Source organism: Thermobia domestica, chromosome 2 (assembly GCF_964235325.1).
Source record: "Thermobia domestica chromosome 2, izTheDome1.hap1.1, whole genome shotgun sequence".
NCBI classification, from domain to species: Eukaryota; Metazoa; Arthropoda; class Insecta; order Zygentoma; family Lepismatidae; genus Thermobia; species Thermobia domestica.
Genome location: NC_137455.1, coordinates 86,775,734 through 86,794,924, shown reverse-complemented (window position 1 = coordinate 86,794,924; position 19,191 = coordinate 86,775,734). Strand labels below are relative to the sequence as shown.

Genomic DNA, 19,191 nt, shown 5'->3' with positions numbered 1-19,191 from the left:
CAGATTATGCGACGATTGTGCAGGATCAGCTGTTCCACGCGCTGAATATTCTCAAGACTGACTACCGTGTGATACGGTCATCTTTGAAGCGATTACACCATTCAAATGTCTTACTGTGACTGAGTGTCTCATTACCGTACTGAGTCTGAAGTCTTCTGTAAATTTCAGCAGGTTTTATGCCCTTGTTTACTAAAAACTTCATCGCAACACGCTGTTCCACGTAGACGTTCACACTGTTGTCCGCCATCTTGAATAACGGTCTATCCATAAGCGCGGGAAATGAGCGCCGTCTACCAGTAACAGAACTCAGGTGCCAGTTTCTACTGCAGCATTTCCCAACCTTTTTCAACTTGCGGCACACTACAGGTGTAATTTGAATTCTCGCGGCACACCCATATATAAATATATATATTACTATTATTATTGAAAATATAAAATATCGTGGTATTTTTATGTGATTACTGATATCCTTCTTACAAAGAAGACAGCTCGATCACTGATTTTTCCCCATGGTAAATCATTATGCTTATTTTTCATTCTAATTTTAAAATAGAAAACAATTGCAATGAAATATAGGACTTGGGTTTTTAAAAATCCACTTTCTCTTTCGAAAACTGTTTCTAACCTTTAACTAAAAGAGAAGATCACTATATAACGAACAAATAAATAAATATACTTTTAAAACACAAATGTAGGTAATTTGTATGCATGTTTACTTTGTTGAATTTATTGAATGATATGTTAAAATTTCAAGTTACGAAATAGTCTGCAACAATAAAGAAGCAATAATGGTCATGACAATGATAAATACGTTTTTCAACATTAAAAATGTACAGAAAAATAACACAGTATGAAACTTAAAATTGTAGATTTATAGTAGAGGTTCATAGTAATGTGAAATACAAATATACATTTTCCCTATGTCTTGCAACTTGGTTCCTATAAAATTAATAATTTGTTTCGATTTCCTCGCGGCACACCGGTTGGGAAACGCTGTTCTACTGCATACAAAAGCTCCAGCCTAGCGGCTATCTAAACCTGGAAAGAAAAAAATCCCAGATTGAGTTGAACGACCCTTGTATATGCAACATCAATAGCTTAGGAGGTGGGAAAACTCACGAAAAGGATTTGATCGCACATCGATGCTTGAAGAACAGAGATATTACGTATTTCAATAACACAATTTTATACACCAAGATATCATGGATCTACACTCTCCTTGATGATTACAATTCGCTTGTTGCTCAGTTTAAAATTTCAAATGTTAATATCTAGTTTCGATTTCACTGATAACGGATGTGTAAAAATATGTGTGCAAAGTTTTACAGTTGGTAGTAATTTGTAATTTCTTATTTATTTATTTTTTTTTAAATTTTTACTTTCAGGGAATGGCAAATGTATCGTGCATTTCAAACTGCAATGACTCTTCACAGACCCGACGTAGTTTTTGTGTTAGGTAAGTTTTTAGTACGTAATTTATTCGTAAGAGTTTGTTGGTTTCAACCAGTTCTATTTTTCTTCTTTCTTTCTTCATTTGTAGCATGTTGTTTTATTTCAAGATGTAGAGTCAAAACGGCAGATTAGATGAATTCAAAATTTCTACTTGTAAGTTAAAAAATAATAATAATAATAATAATAATAATAAAAAGTTATTCATGTTGGCATATGAAATTCTGCTAATTGTATGTTCTAGTTTGGGAGTATTTTGCAAGAGGCACAACAGTAAATTCTCATGAATCAAACTTAAAAAGAGTTTAATTTAGAGTGTGAATTAATGAGTCTCTTAATGAATAGTCTTATGCACTGGGAAAAGCCTAGCACAAATAGATTTCTCTAACACATACCTGGCAGATACTGATGATGATGAATATTTCAATCCCATGTTTTTGATTGTTGTTCAGATCCAATCCTAATATAGTCTCGATTGGTAGTGAATTATTATTTCAGAAACGAAGTAATGATAGCTAGTAATTCTTTTCTAGTCCTGTAAAAACTATGCGGAACACCCTTTGTTTCGGTGGTGCTAAACTTGAAATAAATACTTTTTCACGTATAGAAATACCAGCTTCCTTCTGCTATAATTTAAATCGAAGTTTGCGAATTTGAATCGAAACGCAAAGTATAGAACTTAAATTATATTCATGATGGCAACGGATATAGATCTTGCGTCATTTATTTTCTGAGTATCGCTGGACAACATCTTTAAAATTACTTAAGATTTTATATTAGGATCTTTGCTGAGGTCGATAATCTAAAACTCGTTGACGTAACGTAAAGCCACATGCAGTGATAAAGCTTTTCCGAGTGCGGATTCCAGAAGTTTCAGAACAAATTTCAGATTTTAGGAAGTAAGAAATATGTCTGTGCCAGCTTTACGTAGTGAGTTCTAATTATGTAAGTGAATCTGTCATCAGCGCATAAGACGAATTCACAGACATGATTGTATAACAGAATGTTCACATCATGATCCAATTGTTTACAAGTAAACTGGTTCCATATTTTCTGATGTTTCGTAAACTTATACCACTAAAATGAAAATTAGATTTGACTCGAAATAAAATCTAAGATTAGGACTAACACGTTTCCGTGTGTTTTCTATGCTTTTCTTTTTAGTTACTCTTAAATACAATATTTCTAAGGATAATTTTCGTGAAAATTATTTATATTTTTAGTTTTTAGTATGATTTATCTTGTTTGTAAATTAAAGAAAACTGTTTCTAAATATTTATTTTGATTTATTTTATTAAACATGTGCACCGTTTGTTTAAAAGCCGGCTTACGATCATACTAGGTGGTAAACTTTTAGTTAATGAGCAACACATAATATTAAGAAGTATGGATTAATATGTTGAAGCGAAGCGTAGATTCGGGGGAAAAACATATGAACCTGCTTCATTGTATGCGACTGTGCATACCACGTCACACTCATTCGATAAAGTTTGCTTGTTCAAGAATCTTGCGGCTCTTCTGCTTGAATATTTCTGTATTTGGGCGTTCTGATCATATTTTTGGGCGATTTGACCGTTTTAAGATTTGTGCGGCCTGTCCTAGACCCGACGTGACGATATTTAGAAAAGTAAATTTCAAATGAATGCATACCGTAAAGATACAGGAGGCATCTAATAAATATATGCAAATTTGGCGTACACAAATAGAAACGAAACTAACATTGGACAATTTCTTTCACAGAGTTTTAATGAAAAGAACAGGACAACGGAAGTCAGCTTTTTATCTTTTTATTGAACATTGTAAAGAAAAATGACTACTGGATTGTTACTTTGGAAAAAAAAAAGGTTACATAAGATTCAAACACCTCTCAAAACGGGCAGTACCGAAACAAAAGATGGTATCAAGAAACGGACATATATATGACTTTATTAGATTTCCAAACTATAACTAACTAACTAACTAACTCTATGGCCTATGGAACCCGGAGGTTCAATGCCGCGTTCACAAAAGCTCTCCACTGACTTCTATCCTTAGCTAACTGCATCCAGTTTCTACTTTGTATTCCAATCTCTGCGAGATCCATCTTAATATTGTCATCCCATCTGCGCCTAGGTCTTCCTAATGGTCGTTTTTCGATTGGTCTTCCAGTCAAGACTTTGAAAGCGTTTCTACTTTCTTCCATTCTAGCTACATGACCTGCCCACCTAAGTCTCCTAGACTTGACGACCCTAACAATGTTGGGTAAACCATATAAATTATGTAGTTCCTCGTTATAAAGTTTCCGCCATCCTCCATTCCCGTTCCTCTTGGGTCCGAATATTCGTCTCAGGATCTTGTTCTCAAATACTTTCAGTCTATGTTCTTCCTTCAGAGTAAGTGACCATGTTTCGCAGCCATACAGAACAACAGGCATGATTATCGTTTTGTATATTTTAAGCTTCAAATTCCTCGACAGAATTCGCGACGACAAGAGATTTTGAACCGAATAGTAACACGAATTCCGTGCTTTTAGTCGACATTTAATTTCTCCGTGAATATGATTTTCCTCTGTTAATATTGATCCTAGATATTTGAAACTATCCACTTTATCAAAAGTATTATTTAATATTTTAACGCATCCATAATTTACTGTATTCCGGTCCCGACGCACTTCCATGTATTTAGTTTTCTCTGCATTTACTTCTAAACCCATGTCCCTGCAAGCGTTTAATAAGATCTCTGCATTTCTTTCTATTGTTTTCCTATCATCTCCTATTAAATTTACGTCATCAGCATATGCCATAACCTAGTGAATACCGTTCAAACTCTAGGCCCTGGTTGCTATATTTGATTTTCCATATAGCGTATTCCAGAACGAAGTTAAATAATAATGGTGACAACGCATCTTGTTTCAGGCCATTTTCGACGTGAAAGCTCGTGGTCAAAAATTTTCCTACCCGGACTTTACTTTGGGATTCATTTAAACATATCTTAATTAATCTAATTAGCTTTCTCGGTATTCCAAGTTCTGTAAGAACGTTGTATAATGTTTCTCTCCTAACCGAGTCGTACGTCTTTCTAAAACCAATAAATAATTGATGTACCGGGGTATTGTATTCCCATTTTTTTTTCGAGTATTTGGCGAATGGTAAAAATTTGGTCGATAGTTGATCGATTTCGTCTAAATCCGCACTGATAATCTCCAATAATTTCATCTGCGTATGGGGTCAGTCTTGCTAATAGAATATTTGAAAGGATTTTATAGGATGTTGAGAGAAGAGAAATGCCTCGATAATTATTACAGTCAGTTGGTCGCCTTTCTTGTGAATTGGAACAGTGATCGATTCTTTCCACTCTTGTGGCAATTCTTCCTTGTTCCATATGAGGAGAATGAGTTTGTGTATCTTGTTCCACAATTTTTCGCCTCCAGCTAAAATTAACTCAGCCGGAATTTCATCTACACCCGGAGATTTGTGTTTCTTTAATTTCTTTATAGCGATTTGTACTTCTATTCGGTTGGGTTCTGGAATATACGGTTCTGCGGTGTGTATCTCCTTTTCTCCACGCACACTAGTTTTTGGTTGCGTGTTAAGCAAATCATCAAAGAAATCTTTCCATCTATTTAAGACGCTATCCTTGTCAGTGAGAAACTACTATGATAGATTTCCAAACTATGGTATGCGTAACTGTCGGAAGTCTTTCAGAGCGATGTCCGTCTATCGACAGGTATCATAGCAAAACGGTAAGAGATATCAAGAATCGGGTTTTTAAAATCAATTGAGCGTCCCAAGAACAGGTTTCATTTCTTGCATTAACCCTCTGTTCAACCAGAAAGTGCTAGAAATCTACCATTTCCGGTTTTAATGTTGATCGTCAACGACAGAAAACAGTAATAGATAGGGACAAGTGTTTTTCTGGAATCGATTTAACGTCGAAAGAAGACATACTATAACCACACATAACCCTCTACCTAAACTGGAAGTGGTTCACATTTACTAGTACTTCCGACTTCCGGTTTCAATATTGATTTCCATAGAGTAAAAACGGTAAGAGATATCTAGAAGCGGTGTTGTGGAATCGATTCAGCATCTTAGGAACAGGTTCCATTTCTTTCAGTAACCTTTTATTGAAACCGGAAGTGGTAGAAATCAACCGTTTTCGGTTTCAACGTTGATAGCTATAGAAAAAGAAATTATCAAATATTGCTACTAAACTGTGCTCTTGAATACATAGATTAAAACTGAAAAATCTCACTTTTTACCCCTAGCTTCTTTCGTATTTTAGTCATTATCCTCACAACATTCCGATCCTCCCTGGAATCATCCTCAACCGCAGACGTGATGCTAGCTGGAATCTATTTTTTTGATTAACAGTATTATAGCACTTTAAAACGTGTAAATGGAAAAATTGGCATCAAGTGTTCTGCCATACACTTCAATGATTTCTATTCACCACTCCTGAGTTTTAGTACAAACAAACTGTTGCATTAACTTCTGTAGTTTCTTAGTGTCCACCGCTGTTGTTGCTTAAACCTGTTTACGGGCTTGCAAAGTAATGGAATAACTGCCATTGAAAAAAAAATGAAATCTTTGAGTTTTACGTCCCACGGTTATGCCGGTTAAGCTAAAGGAGACGGTGAGGATGAGTAATTAATGAAATGGTGGAATGAAGAAAGTGGGAGGAAACGGGAGAACCCCGAGGAAACCCACGCTAACTGCCATTGAGTCTCATTATAAGATCAAGAAAGCAGAAGTGTTGATTGAATTAATTTTTTCCCTTTCCCTGGTAGTGTTGATTCCTCTTATATTTGAAGTTGGGAGCATTATTGTCATTTGTAAAATTATTAGAAAATTAGAGGAATAACTAGTGACATAGTCATAAGTTTGTATCCTTAATATGCCCTATATAAACGTGTTCTTGTTGTCATGTAACTTCCTTAGAAAATACATACATTTATTATTTTATTATTTGGTCTATATACGTATATTTATTATCTGATAAAAGGACTTCCACATGCTTTTAGTTCTTTTCTATTATTTTAAAAAAGAAATAATACTAGATCTAAATTCTTTCGTAGGTGATCTTTTCGATGAAGGTCTTTGGTGCAGTGAAAAGGAATTCACGTACTACGTGAATAGATTTCATAATCTTTTTCATGTTCCAGAGGATACTCAACTTTTTGTAGTGGTGGGCAATCATGATATTGGTTTCCATTACAGGTGAGTAAAATTGTCTTTTCATTTAAAAATACATGAATAAATGTTGGATTAGAGTTTAACGTTCCTTTCAGCAGCGAGGCTACGTACATCTTAACGTTGGATCCGAACTATATGAGTTGTCAGGAATTGAAGCCAGGTCTCCCGCCAGGAATCGAAGCCAGGTCTAGAATAGATAAATGTGTTATATGTATTTCGCAAAGAACACTTAGAATTCATGTCGACAACTTAGATTAGATCCTTTGTTGGAATAAAACTAAAATTTCGCGTGTTTATAATAGATATTCTTCAACGGGAATTATTTCAGAAAGTATTATGAGATTTTTGTTCAATAAGTTAAATGAATAATTTAGATAAAAATCTTTCCCCAAAATAAGTAAGTATTAAGGCTTCTTTTAGCAGTTCAAGATTCGGCACAGACAGAAGAAACCTTAAATATTTAATTATTTTAAGGAATAGTTTCTTGTAAGTTATATATTAAACTAACTTACCAATAATCTCCTCTGAAAACAAACCCTGTTGAAGAAAATTTAACGTAAATAAAATAAAGAGTTTGTTTGTGTGTCTGTCTGTTTGTGTGCGGCCTTGGGACCAGATGAGTGGACTGAGAGTTACCAAAATTTGATCACGGGTACCTTGGTCCAGGCCCCAGATCAAGACGAAGCGTTTTTCTCAAAATTCGAACCAGGGGGACGTTTACCGGGACATGTAAAAGTAGTAGAAAATGACCGATATTAGTGTCGAATTCATAGTTTTCGCGGTCGCGGAGATCAATGGTGAAACTCCGATCGCATTAACTTCCAAATTCACCCTATTCGGCTGCGGGCCGGGGGAACGTAAAAATAATTAAAAATGACCGATATTAGTGTCAAATCCATAGTTTTCACGGTCTCTGAGATCAATGGTGACATTTCCATTAGCGATGACTTTCAAATTCAGCTACCATTGCATGCGGGCCGGGGGTCAGCGGGGGGATACCGAGAGATGTAAAAGTAGGCCAAAATGACCGATATTAGTGTCGAATCCATAGTTTTCGCGATCGCTGAAATGAATGGTGATACTCCCATAGGCGTTGACTTCCAAATACAGCCCCCATGCGAAGAATGGGTATATTCAACTAGTAGATAATATATAAAAATTTGGCTCTCATTAGTTCATTTAAAGTACATAATTAAAGGTAAGTTGTTGACATAAGGAGAATAGATAAATATAAACATTATTTTTAAAAAACTCATTTTTTATTTCATTTCAAAATTTAATTAATTTCCATTTTTGATGGAAGAAACAAATATGGAAGAAAAAACATTATTCTTAAACTTTTAGTATTATAAGAAAGTGTCACGCTCGAAAACAATTTCTGTATCTTATCTTTTTTCTGAAAATTTCTAATAAAAACAATTCTTATATTTTTAGCATTAGTCCATACTTACAAGAACGCTTTTCTTCCGCATTCAATGCACCATCTGTACGCATGGTGACAATTCAAGGTAATCACTTTGTATTAATCAGTAGTATGGCAATGGAAGGAGATGGCTGTTTTCTTTGTCGTCCTGCGGAACTACAGCTGCAGAAAATATCAGGTAAGCAATCTGCTGTGGTTAGTTAAATTTATCTTTAGTATATAATATAATCAACTGAAAATCTGTTATTCCACTAGTAAGTAGGGAAAAAAACTGAGTGGATTATTATTCTGCAGTAACTTTTCTAATAATACAAGGTATGAACATATATTAATATTGATTGAAATAGCTCAATGTGAGAATGAAAGTAATGACACTTGTAAGTTCTAACATATAGGTCACACGAAACACAACTTGCTCTGTTTTAACAAACAGTCGAAACACTCAGCTCTATTATTTTAAATACTAAAAAAGGCTATCTTTAGTCGAGGATTTAACAATTCTGCTTTAGGGGGAATGAGGAGGCGGTGGCTCACATGTGCTGCGAGAGGTCCCTGGTTCGATTCCAGGCCATGTGGGTTTGTGGTGGAAAACATCGTGTCTGTGGACATCCTTGAGGTTCTTCCGTTTCCACCCACATTTTCATTCCAATAGTTCTTTCATTAATTATTTGTCTTTTTCAGTCTAAAACGCATAATCGTACGATGTTAAACTAGAAATTTAATTTCATTTTGAAATACCCTCCTAGTGAGGTTGACCCGTGGAAGGGACGAGTCAGGGACGAAGGCGTGGGACTAGGTTGTATTTTTTAACTTTACAATGTGTTAATATGTCAGAAACATTTCTGATGTTTTCATTTATCTTGCAGGAAGATTGAAATGTACGAAAGGCATTACGAAATGCGAGAAGAACATGGAGCTCTCTCAGTATAGTCGACCTATTGTTCTACAGGTAAGACTTCGTAGAGTGTATGGGCCTATTGATTGGTTATCGAATATTTGACATTCCAGTTTATAAATAGTATTTTGTGTAGTATATATATATATATATATTGCTAACTATTCTCAAATAGAATAATTTGTCATTCGAGTCAAATGGACTTGTAGACTTGTCATATAACAGTTTAATCATGTAATTCTTGTCAGAACTTGACTCTTGTGTTGAAAATGTTCATCCGTAAAACTCGAATACAGCAGCAAAAGTTTAATTTATTTAGTTATAAATATCTTCGTGACAGTGATGTGAAATATACAAATACGCCTTGTTTACTGCAATTACAGAAAGTTATCTATCTTCACATATTAACTTCATGAAATTTGTTGTACTGTAATAGAGTTTTATTTATTGGAGTCACTCTTCTAAATGTGATATTTACCATGCTTTAGGCTTTCTACCTGAAGCTTTGGTAATAAACAGTTTAAATTCGAATAAAATGAAATGAACTCTGGGTATAAGCGTTACTGTGGAATCATTCTGTTGATATTGATAGGGATTCTAGAGTATGAAGAAGTTCTTCGGGGACAAGTTACTGCTGTTCAAGTCAGCTAGACTGTTACTATCAGTCTGTACATAAATGTTTCCTTTTGTTTGTATTGTGTTGACCAGTGACTTTAGAGAAAAACATAACCGGAAGCGTGAGTTACTACATCAACTAATGATAGATTAGGATAACATGGTTAAATATGATTATTAAAAAGAGAAGGCATTACCTTAAAAGGTGCTGAAGCACCTCAAACTTTGGTTTATCAAAATTTATTAAAACATCACAAGTCACAACACAGATTACTGAATCAAAAATTTAATATTTCAGTGATAAACACGAAACTCAAACATAGGTTTCTGAGTGTATTTTTGCTCTTTGAAAGCAGTAAAATTTAATATATTTTGTACTGTGTGCTCGGATGTCATTTAAATAAAACAAGTTCAACGATTTAAAACTACACTGCTTTCTCTTGGTGAGTGTATTTTATTTTACATGTTTTCCTATATGTTTCGTTCGAGTGTAAAATTTCGTGTAAATACATGAATTTATCATATTTCTACACTTGAACGGAAAATACACATTATGCAAATATAAAACGAAGCAATAGATATTGTTTATATCCATCAAATTAGAAAAAGGCAAAGTAATCAATATAACATGATACAAGCAGGCTTTAATAAGCAACAATTTAGTTGTACTTTTCTTAAATGTTTTATTTTTATAAAACTTCTTGAATTTATTTCTTCTGTAACTTGTGGATTGTTTATAAGTTGAGTACTATTAGTGACCAACTGCGACTAATATAAAGGAATTGCACTGAATGTTGTTGGATGAATATATATGATGGAAAAACGAAATTACATCATTTATCTCTCTTTAGAAGCTATAGGGCACGTATTCATAAGTAAAGTGACTTACCTTGTGCCTTCGTATTTGTTAAATTAATTGAATTTTTCTTTCTTCTATGGGAACGTCTTCAGTACCATTTTTATTACAGCACCACCGAATCCTTACCTTTACATCTCCTATTGTAATTGTTTCTTTGTTATTTAAAAGAAAACAAAAACTACAATAGGAGATACAAAGGTAAGGATCCCCGGGAGTCGAACCCGGATCCAAAGGCACATATGCTAACTACTTAGCCACGAGACTTCTCTCAAATATCATATTAGTCATTCTACTATAAGAATAAGCAGAGTTATAAAAAAAAGGGAGGGTATAATAAAAAAAAATTCAAAAAACTTTTTTTTTTGTTTAAACCAGTTTTTTCCCGATTAAATCATTTTTTTTGTTTGTTTGTTTATGTTAAAAACTTGTTTTGAAATGTAGTATTTATATTAGAATACTAAATACAGTTTTTCCGCATAAAGGAGTAATAGACATACCGGCAGTTTTAGGATTCATGAATAAGGGGTACGATAAGCAAACAGGAGAACACGGGAACTATATAAGGAGAACTATATTTGTACAAAATGAAAATCGATTACCCAGTTTCTTACCGTCTTTTATATGTTACAATACCTTTATCAAATGACGCGACTAATGTACAGTTTACTGCAAAAGCAAATCTGATTTTACGTAAGTGCAGCGCCGTAACTTGTGAGGGGGCAGGGGGCAACTCCCCCAGGGAAGCTCCCCGCCGTTCGAGGAGGCCTATTTTAAGACAAAATTTTCTTACTCTATATCAGAGCCCTGCAAACCCAGGCCCGAAGGCTGGATCTATATTCTGTGCCCGGCTCGACCCGACCCGGCCCGGCCCGGCCCTGATTCTCGAAGCGAGCGGAGAACGGGCCGGACCCTAAACTGGCCGGGTGTAACCGGCCTGAGAAAAATCAAGTGTGATAAGTCAAGTCAATCGTTCAATATTCGATGGAAAATGAGAAATGTGTCGTCATAACGTTGCACTGTCTATTTGCCCTTCTCGAATGGGAAAATTGTGTAAAAGGTTACCCAAGGTTTGCTTTCTATATTCCTGTTCTGTCTGTCTATTTGTTATCTATGCTTGCTCTGTCCAGCCATGTTTATTATATAATACAGCTCATGGACGTAAAAGTCTTAGGCCCGTATTTATAAACACTCCTTGAACTGTTCCTTGACTTGACTTCAAGGCTTCCTCGGATAAGTGTTCCTTGAAGTTCAAGGACTACTTGAAAAAAAGTCATATTTATGAACCTTCCTCGACTGTTCCTTATCGAAGGTTGATTTCAAGGCAGACTCAAGGAAAGACGTCATAGAAGTGATGAGGTCATAGCCAACAGCCAATGAGTACTCATACAATAAAAGAAGTACGAAATTCGCATTTTGTAAATTATTCCTTTCAAACTACTATGTTTCCTCAATGATTTGTTGCTTGCAACCTTCCATTCTTGTTTAATATTTTAATCTATTATGTCAGTGCTTGCACTAATAATCAATGTGATACGCCAAAATGAACTAGCAAAAACTTATCAACAATATGTGCATCTACAATTGGAGTTTGGCAGCCCAACCTAATATTTAATTAAGTTAAGAAGAAGCCTAGTAAAACGAACACTGTTATATATTTTAAAAGATTTTTGCCGGCAAAATCAAACTACCGCAAATTTTGTAATTTTTCGTAAATACCTCGAAAATAAGTAACATGTCAATTTTTGATGTTGCAGTCTGGTTTGGTTGTTCAGAGGTTCGTTCTCCGTGCTTTTTTTTTTTTTTTTTTTTTTTCATTCTAAGGTTTTTAAAGACCATATGCAATATGTTTTCCCGTGTTTTCAGTTGTATGTAATATGGTATTACAACTATCAAATTTATTGTGTGTGTTGGAGTAGATAGTTAAACAGGAACTTCCCATGTTCTGTTAGGCTTACTAGATAGGCCTAACTACACATGAACATCCTCACATATAAATAAATTATATATCCGCACTGCTAACAAATCATTATCAAAATATACAGGGTGGACACAGATTCCCTTACCCCTGAAAATAAGTAGTTGAGTTGATTTTGAGTTTAACGTCCCTTTGAGCAGCGAGGCTATATGAGACGTAGATCTACTAATTAACGTGGAATCCGAACCACATGAGCTCCCGCCAGGAATCGAACCCGGGTCTTCCACGCCAAGTGAAAATAAGTAACATAAACCACTAAACCTACGTAAATAACTACACGGAAAGAACTGAATGACATGAACGACAATGCTTTCGAGAAGTTTTACTGAGGTAGGAAACATTAAGTCAAAGAATCAGTCTCTCGACCGTCATTCTCATGACAAAGCCGCCAGGTTCTGAGAGACATTTTGAGGAGCATTTCAGGTGTAACTTGAGTGAAAACTTCTTTCACTGCTTCTGTCAGTTCGAAAGTGGTATCCTAACGTTTTTATGCAACGATGCCCATAATGAACTCCCATAGCGCACTATCACAGATGGTGAGTTCTGGGTTTCTCTCATGTACCCAACAACTTCCAATAACACGTTCTCCAATACTGTAACTGGAAGTATCAGCCATCGTTCACACAATCTGGAACAATGGAAAACCTTACATTTGTATTTATAAAGGAGTAATGGGAAAACTTACATTAGCATTTATCAAGGGGTAACGGGAAAACTTACATCAATATTTATCAAGGAGTAACGGGACTTTCTGGCCACCCTGTAGACTCTACTACTAGACATATACTTTAATACCAAATACGATTTCCAAGAAAATGATGTCAACATACACACATACAAATTATTTAGACAATATAAATGAATACTTATTATAATCCTGCAAGTGTCATAAAAATGAACATGATCATCATCATCATCACAGGTATTCTGCCATTATTGGCAAGTCACTTGCTGCAATTGAGGAACTTCCATGCTACACGGTCTTCCGCTAATTTCTTTATCGTCACGTACGATTTCTCTGCTTTGTTATCATTCATTCATTTTAGTCTTATTCGCCCTCTCCCTTCTATTTTTGCACTATACCCTCTAGGACGTCCATCACGATACAAATCCTTCTGACCTAATATCCCAAACAGTTTCTGTTCCTGTTAATAATATCTAAAATTCTTTCTTTCAACCCCACCATTTCTAATACCCTGTCATTCATTTTCCGCTCGACCCAACTAATTCTCCCGTTCTTCTCCACACTCACACTTCAAAAGCTTGCAGTCATTTTTGATCATTTTTGCGTAATTTCTGTTTCTGTCCCATACAGTACAATACTCCACACGAAGCAGTGTATGAATCTTTTTCTCAACTCTTTATTCATAGTTCCACAAAATAGTATTTTCTTCCTCCTAAATGCTTCTTTCGCCATTCCTATCCTTACTTTTTTTTTCACATTCACATTTCATGTCATTATTAATAATACTACCTAGGTATCGAAAACTAATCACTAGTTCTATTTTCTCACCTTCCACTTCTATATTTGACACCAATCCCTTCGTTCTATATTTGACACCAATCCCTTCGTTCCAATCACCATGGCTTTTGTCTTTCGAACATTTATTTTCATCCCATATTCTTCACAGCCCTCCCTCAAGTTTTCTAACAACTTATTGTTTTCCTCTTCAGATTCTTCTACAGACTCCATATCATCTCCAAACCATATACACCTAATCATTCTATCTCCTACCGAAATGCCGTCTTCATTTTGTAAGGTCTTTTCACTATTTCTTTTAGGTTGATATTAAATAATGTAAGCGATAGACAGCATCCCTATTGAACTCCCCCTCCAATTGAACTCTCCGTTGTCATTTTATCCCCTATTCTAAAACTTACTTGTTGGTTCCTATATAAGTTTATTATGAGTCTTCGATCTTTATTTTCCAACCCAACTTTCTTAAGAATTTAAAACAACAATATTTCCAATTAACGCGGTAATAAACCTTTTCTAGATCAATAAATACCACATACACCTCTTTCCCTTTTTCTATAAATCTTTCACCGATCACCCTTAATAATCAAACTGCATCTCTTGTGCCCTTACCTCTCCTGAACATAATGCACATTAAACACAGTTCTTTTAATCTAAATTTTCATATTGAATTGCGCCGGTACCTACTAACGCAATTAGTACATGTTCCTAATCTCCCAATATGTTTTTTTTTTTTTTTTTTTTTTTTTTTTATATATATATATATAATCTTGGACGGGAAGAACCATGAGGAACGAACTTCTGAAGTACCTAGAAAAGACAAACTTAAGCACCACAATCGCCGTTGCTTGTTTCATGTGTGCAGGATCTTTCGGGCGAGTTCAAATGTACCGTCTACCTAAAAGCTACAGTATCTATTTCAGCATCCCTTGAGGCACAACTTCCAGTGCAATCCTCTCAACCGAAATAATAATAATAATAAAAAAGAGTTAACAAAAATATCACAATTACCCTGACGAAGTGATAGCAAACATCTTACACACGGTGCCTTCCAGTTTCCTAACTTCAAGCAGCCAGAGATCTTGGCAGAACATGACAAAAGTAATAGCCATTATTATTTGAATATATAAAAGGGTGATTCTTTTACAAATTCAGTTAAATAATTCTTGATTGGAACCACATACAGACTTGGTTTATATGTCATTATACAGACTGGAAAAACACTTCGAGCCTTATGCAGAGTCGCTCTGAAGCATGATTAGAATCATACTAAAGAGTTCGACTAACATATGTTTCCTGCAGTAATCAGGCTTTTAGTAAGACGCTAATCAAACGTCAAAACAACTCTGCATAAGGCAGTTCAAGTTTAACTCACGTATTGAGTAGTTGCGGAGGTGACCACGCGCGGCGCCACCGGTCAGTCGTTGAAAATGAAGACTTTCGTTGGTGAGCTCAATGCGTATTTTGGTTTGAAGGAACGAAGTCAACAACGAGTGTACAGCGTAAGTTTCGCATACAATACAGCAAGGAACCACCCAACAGACCAACAGTGTACAAATGGCACCAGACATTTGTTGAAACAGGTTGTTCTGTGCGACACACAACGGCTCCAGGGCGCTCACCCGTGACTGACGATGTGATGGAAGCAGTTTTGTCCACAGTCCTCGGAAATCTATACGATGTGCATTACAAGAAACTAGTATCCCTCAGACCACTGTTTGGCTCCTATGTCGTAGACGTTTGTCCATGAAGTCATACACATTGTCCTTGGTTCAAGCATTGAGTGAAGCGGATAAACATACCCGACATGAAATCTGTGTTACCATGTTTGATCGCATTAATGGTGATGAGTCATTCTTGAACAATGCGGTATACAGTGATGAATCAACTTTTCACCTTTCCGGCCGAGTCAACACACACAATTGTCGTACTTGGGCCACGAAAAATCCACATGCTCACATGGAGCTGGTTCGTGTTTGAGCGCCAAAATGAACGTGTTTTGCGATGTGTCCAGAGCAAAGGTGTATGGACCATTCTTCTTTGCTGAGAGCACCATCGCCTATTTTGATATGCTCCAGAACTTTGTTGTTCCACAGTTAGATGAAGATGACTACGATGGCCGCTTATGGTGGCAACAAGATGGCGCCCCGCCGCACTACCTGATATACATAAGAGAATTTCTTGATCAGCGTTTCCCAGATCAGTGTATAGGTCGTAGTGGATCAATTGCCTGGCCGCCGTGGTCTACAGATTACACGCCACTTGACTTCTTTCTGTGGGGGTTTGTGAAAGATAAAATGTACACCCCTCCCCTACCTGATAATGTTAATGAACTGAAACATCGCATCACAACAGCCATCGCGGACGTTTTCCATGAAATGCTGGCTACTGTTTGGCAGGAAAGCGACTTTGGTTGGGATGTGTCCAGGATGACCGCAGGTGCACACATTGAGCCAAAATGGATTTGTCACAAAAAAAAAAAAAAAAAAAAAAAAACTTGAAATATTTTGCAGTATAATGACATATAAAATAAGTTTGTATGTGGTTCCAATACAGAATTATAACTGATTGAAGTTTTAAACCCTATAAAGTATCACCTTGTATAACAAGTAGTACTGAGCGACAGACTAACTAATCAACTTCCGGGCCAAATCGCTTAACCTCGAAACTCCCAATTTTGAGAGTGCATAGAAATGACAGTGAAATGAAATCTTTCAGTTTAACTTTCCACGATTATACCCTTTAGACTAAGGGAGACGGATAATTAAGGCAAATGAATGATGATAGAAGAATTGGTGGAATGAGAATTTTGGAGGAAACGGGAGCAGGAACACTCCGTACGAACCGTTCCAGGAACACTTAATCGACCCTGGGGTCTGGGTGATTTATTTGATCATTGTGGTTTGTTATTATTATTGTAGCATCGAATTATAAAGAATACAGGAACATGTAACACGATTTGGAATCTGCCTTGCTAATTGAACATTACTACAAATTGCGCTAATCTTAAGAACACGCCAATTCATGGTTTCGGTCTCCGTGGTCTAATGGTAGCGGACCAAATTCTAATTAGTAGGCCAAGGACTTTATCATATGTTCTTTAGGCAATTACGGCTTAAGGCGTATGCATGATGATGGATGAATTGGTGGAATAAAGACAGTGGACGAAAACGGACCACTCCGAAAACTCCCACGCTCACGGTGTTTGTTCACCAGAAAGCTCACATAACACGAGGAGGAATCGATCCGACGACCTCTAGCACCAGATGTGAATGCTTTACCTACTGAGCCACCGTTCCTCTCGTAGATCAAGCATCGGTTCACATTCTACGCAGACCGGCCATAATAACTAGTATTTCTCCGATTTTTTCTGTACTTCGATTGTAAAGTCTGTACCACCAGACGTGTCAACTCTGACGCAAAGTCGTAGCAATTGTAGTAGTAGAAGTAATAGTAGTAGTAGTAATAGTATTAGAAATAATAATAATAATAATAATAATAATAATAATAATAATAATAATAATAATAATAGCAGTAGCAGTAGTAGTAATAATAAGAGTAGTAGTACAGTACTTTACAGTCTTAAATAAAGAATTAGTTTCCCAAACACATTGCGATTAACATAGGCTGACAACATTAGTTTCCGATCCGTCTGTTACAGTGTCTGGGCCGAGTCGACCTGAAAATACGTGTGCCCGATTCGGCCCTATAGCATTTGTGTCCGACCCGGAATGTGCCCGGCCCGGATCGGCCCGCTTACGGCTCGGTGCAGTTTGATATTACTTGAAACGGGCAGGGCCTGGCCGGGCACATTGCGGGCCGAACCGGGCGCACCCGGCCCGTGCAGGGCTCTGTTCTATATACGATACGAACGTGAAATTATAAATGAAGCATCAAACAGACACTACATTACTTAAAGAAAACAGCACACAAAAGGTAAATAAAACAAAAATGAGTCGTGGGCCATTTAAGTAAAAAATATCTACTATTAGGGGCCCTGGAAATAATATGTATTCATATTTATTTATTTATTTATTTATTTCGGAAAAACAACAGGAAAATGCCTAATTACAGTTTTCCCTTATTGTGAAATGTATTTAATACACTTTAAAATACACATATAATAACATACTAATATGACCTCAATTCTATCGTAATACACACTAAAATACACATGGCTTTGAGATCTGTCAATATTATCTCCTTAATTAATTTGTCATGTTTGGAACGGGCCCAGGAGCGTAACTAACGGCCCCGCAGACCTTGCCGTGCGGGAGGGCCCACAGGCTCTTTGTTAAGTTTACATTGATAGTTTGTGTAATAAAATTTACTCGTGGATTTCTCTTGTAGTAGATAGTGTGTTATACTAGTTTTTCTAACAGTTTTATATGTCGTTTTTATAAATTTAATAATACAGTATAATTATCATATAATTTTTGAATTGTACGCGTAGTTTGTGTTACAGCACTAGAAAAAAAAAAAAAAAAAAGATCCCTCTAACGAAGCTAATAATGCCAGTAGTATATGATACGAGTTATTTCATACAATATTTATTTCCGAAAGATGACAGTTTACTTATAATCGAATATTACTCCTAAATTACTGTCCAAAAAGAACGAAAAAAAAAAAAAGTTTATTTAACCATGGTTTAAACAAGTTAATTGAAATCACTCAACCCTGAGAGCTTGTCTTCCAATATGAAGAAAAGAACAATGTAGCAACTCTTTATTAGCTACAGAAAACAACTATCTACTTTACAACAGGATAGTATGGCAGTTATTCTCCATCATATACAATACGTCCTTTTTACCCTTTATCCTTAATACATTTTTAAAAAGAGAGCCTATGTTAATTACTAACAATTGACTGACTGATAAAAGAATAATGCAGTTCTGTGCCCTATTTCCAGACACGTTTCAGCTGATCTTCCTTCGGAATTCTTGTTATATATGGAATCATATATTCGCCAATAAACATGGGTAGTCTGTGCGTAATTTCTTCTGACATTATCTTAAATAAGTTGAACGGTTTGAGACCGTTTACATTAACTTACAGGTAGTAATAGGTTCTTATAAATTACAGAAAACTATTTAAATCTGTCTGTTCGTGACAGATTGACAACAGAGATTGGATTAAGGAAAATTCACCTTTAGTAACAACTTTATAATATGATCAACCCTGAGTAATAAATATTTGGTTGAAAACATAAGAAACAACTTAAATCTTATATATTCAAATCAGGACTATATTTCGTATTTCACATCTATTGTGGATTTCTTTTTCAACGTTATGCAGCGTCTGCTTAAGACAGTAAGGTTACAAGG

At 35.8% G+C, this 19,191-nt stretch overlaps 1 protein-coding gene across 1 annotated transcript in view; it reads left to right on the top strand.

Annotated features, from left to right (window-relative positions):
• Positions 1–19,191, top strand: part of PGAP5 (Per1-like protein PGAP5) — a 53,771-nt gene that overhangs the window by 13,782 nt on the left and 20,798 nt on the right. Inside the window, exons 4-7 of the mRNA XM_081743660.1 lie at positions 1,386–1,456; positions 6,506–6,647; positions 8,058–8,224; positions 8,913–8,995. Of these exons, the coding sequence (XP_081599786.1) occupies positions 1,386–1,456; positions 6,506–6,647; positions 8,058–8,224; positions 8,913–8,995 (463 nt within the window). The remainder of the gene's footprint in view (positions 1–1,385; positions 1,457–6,505; positions 6,648–8,057; positions 8,225–8,912; positions 8,996–19,191) is intronic.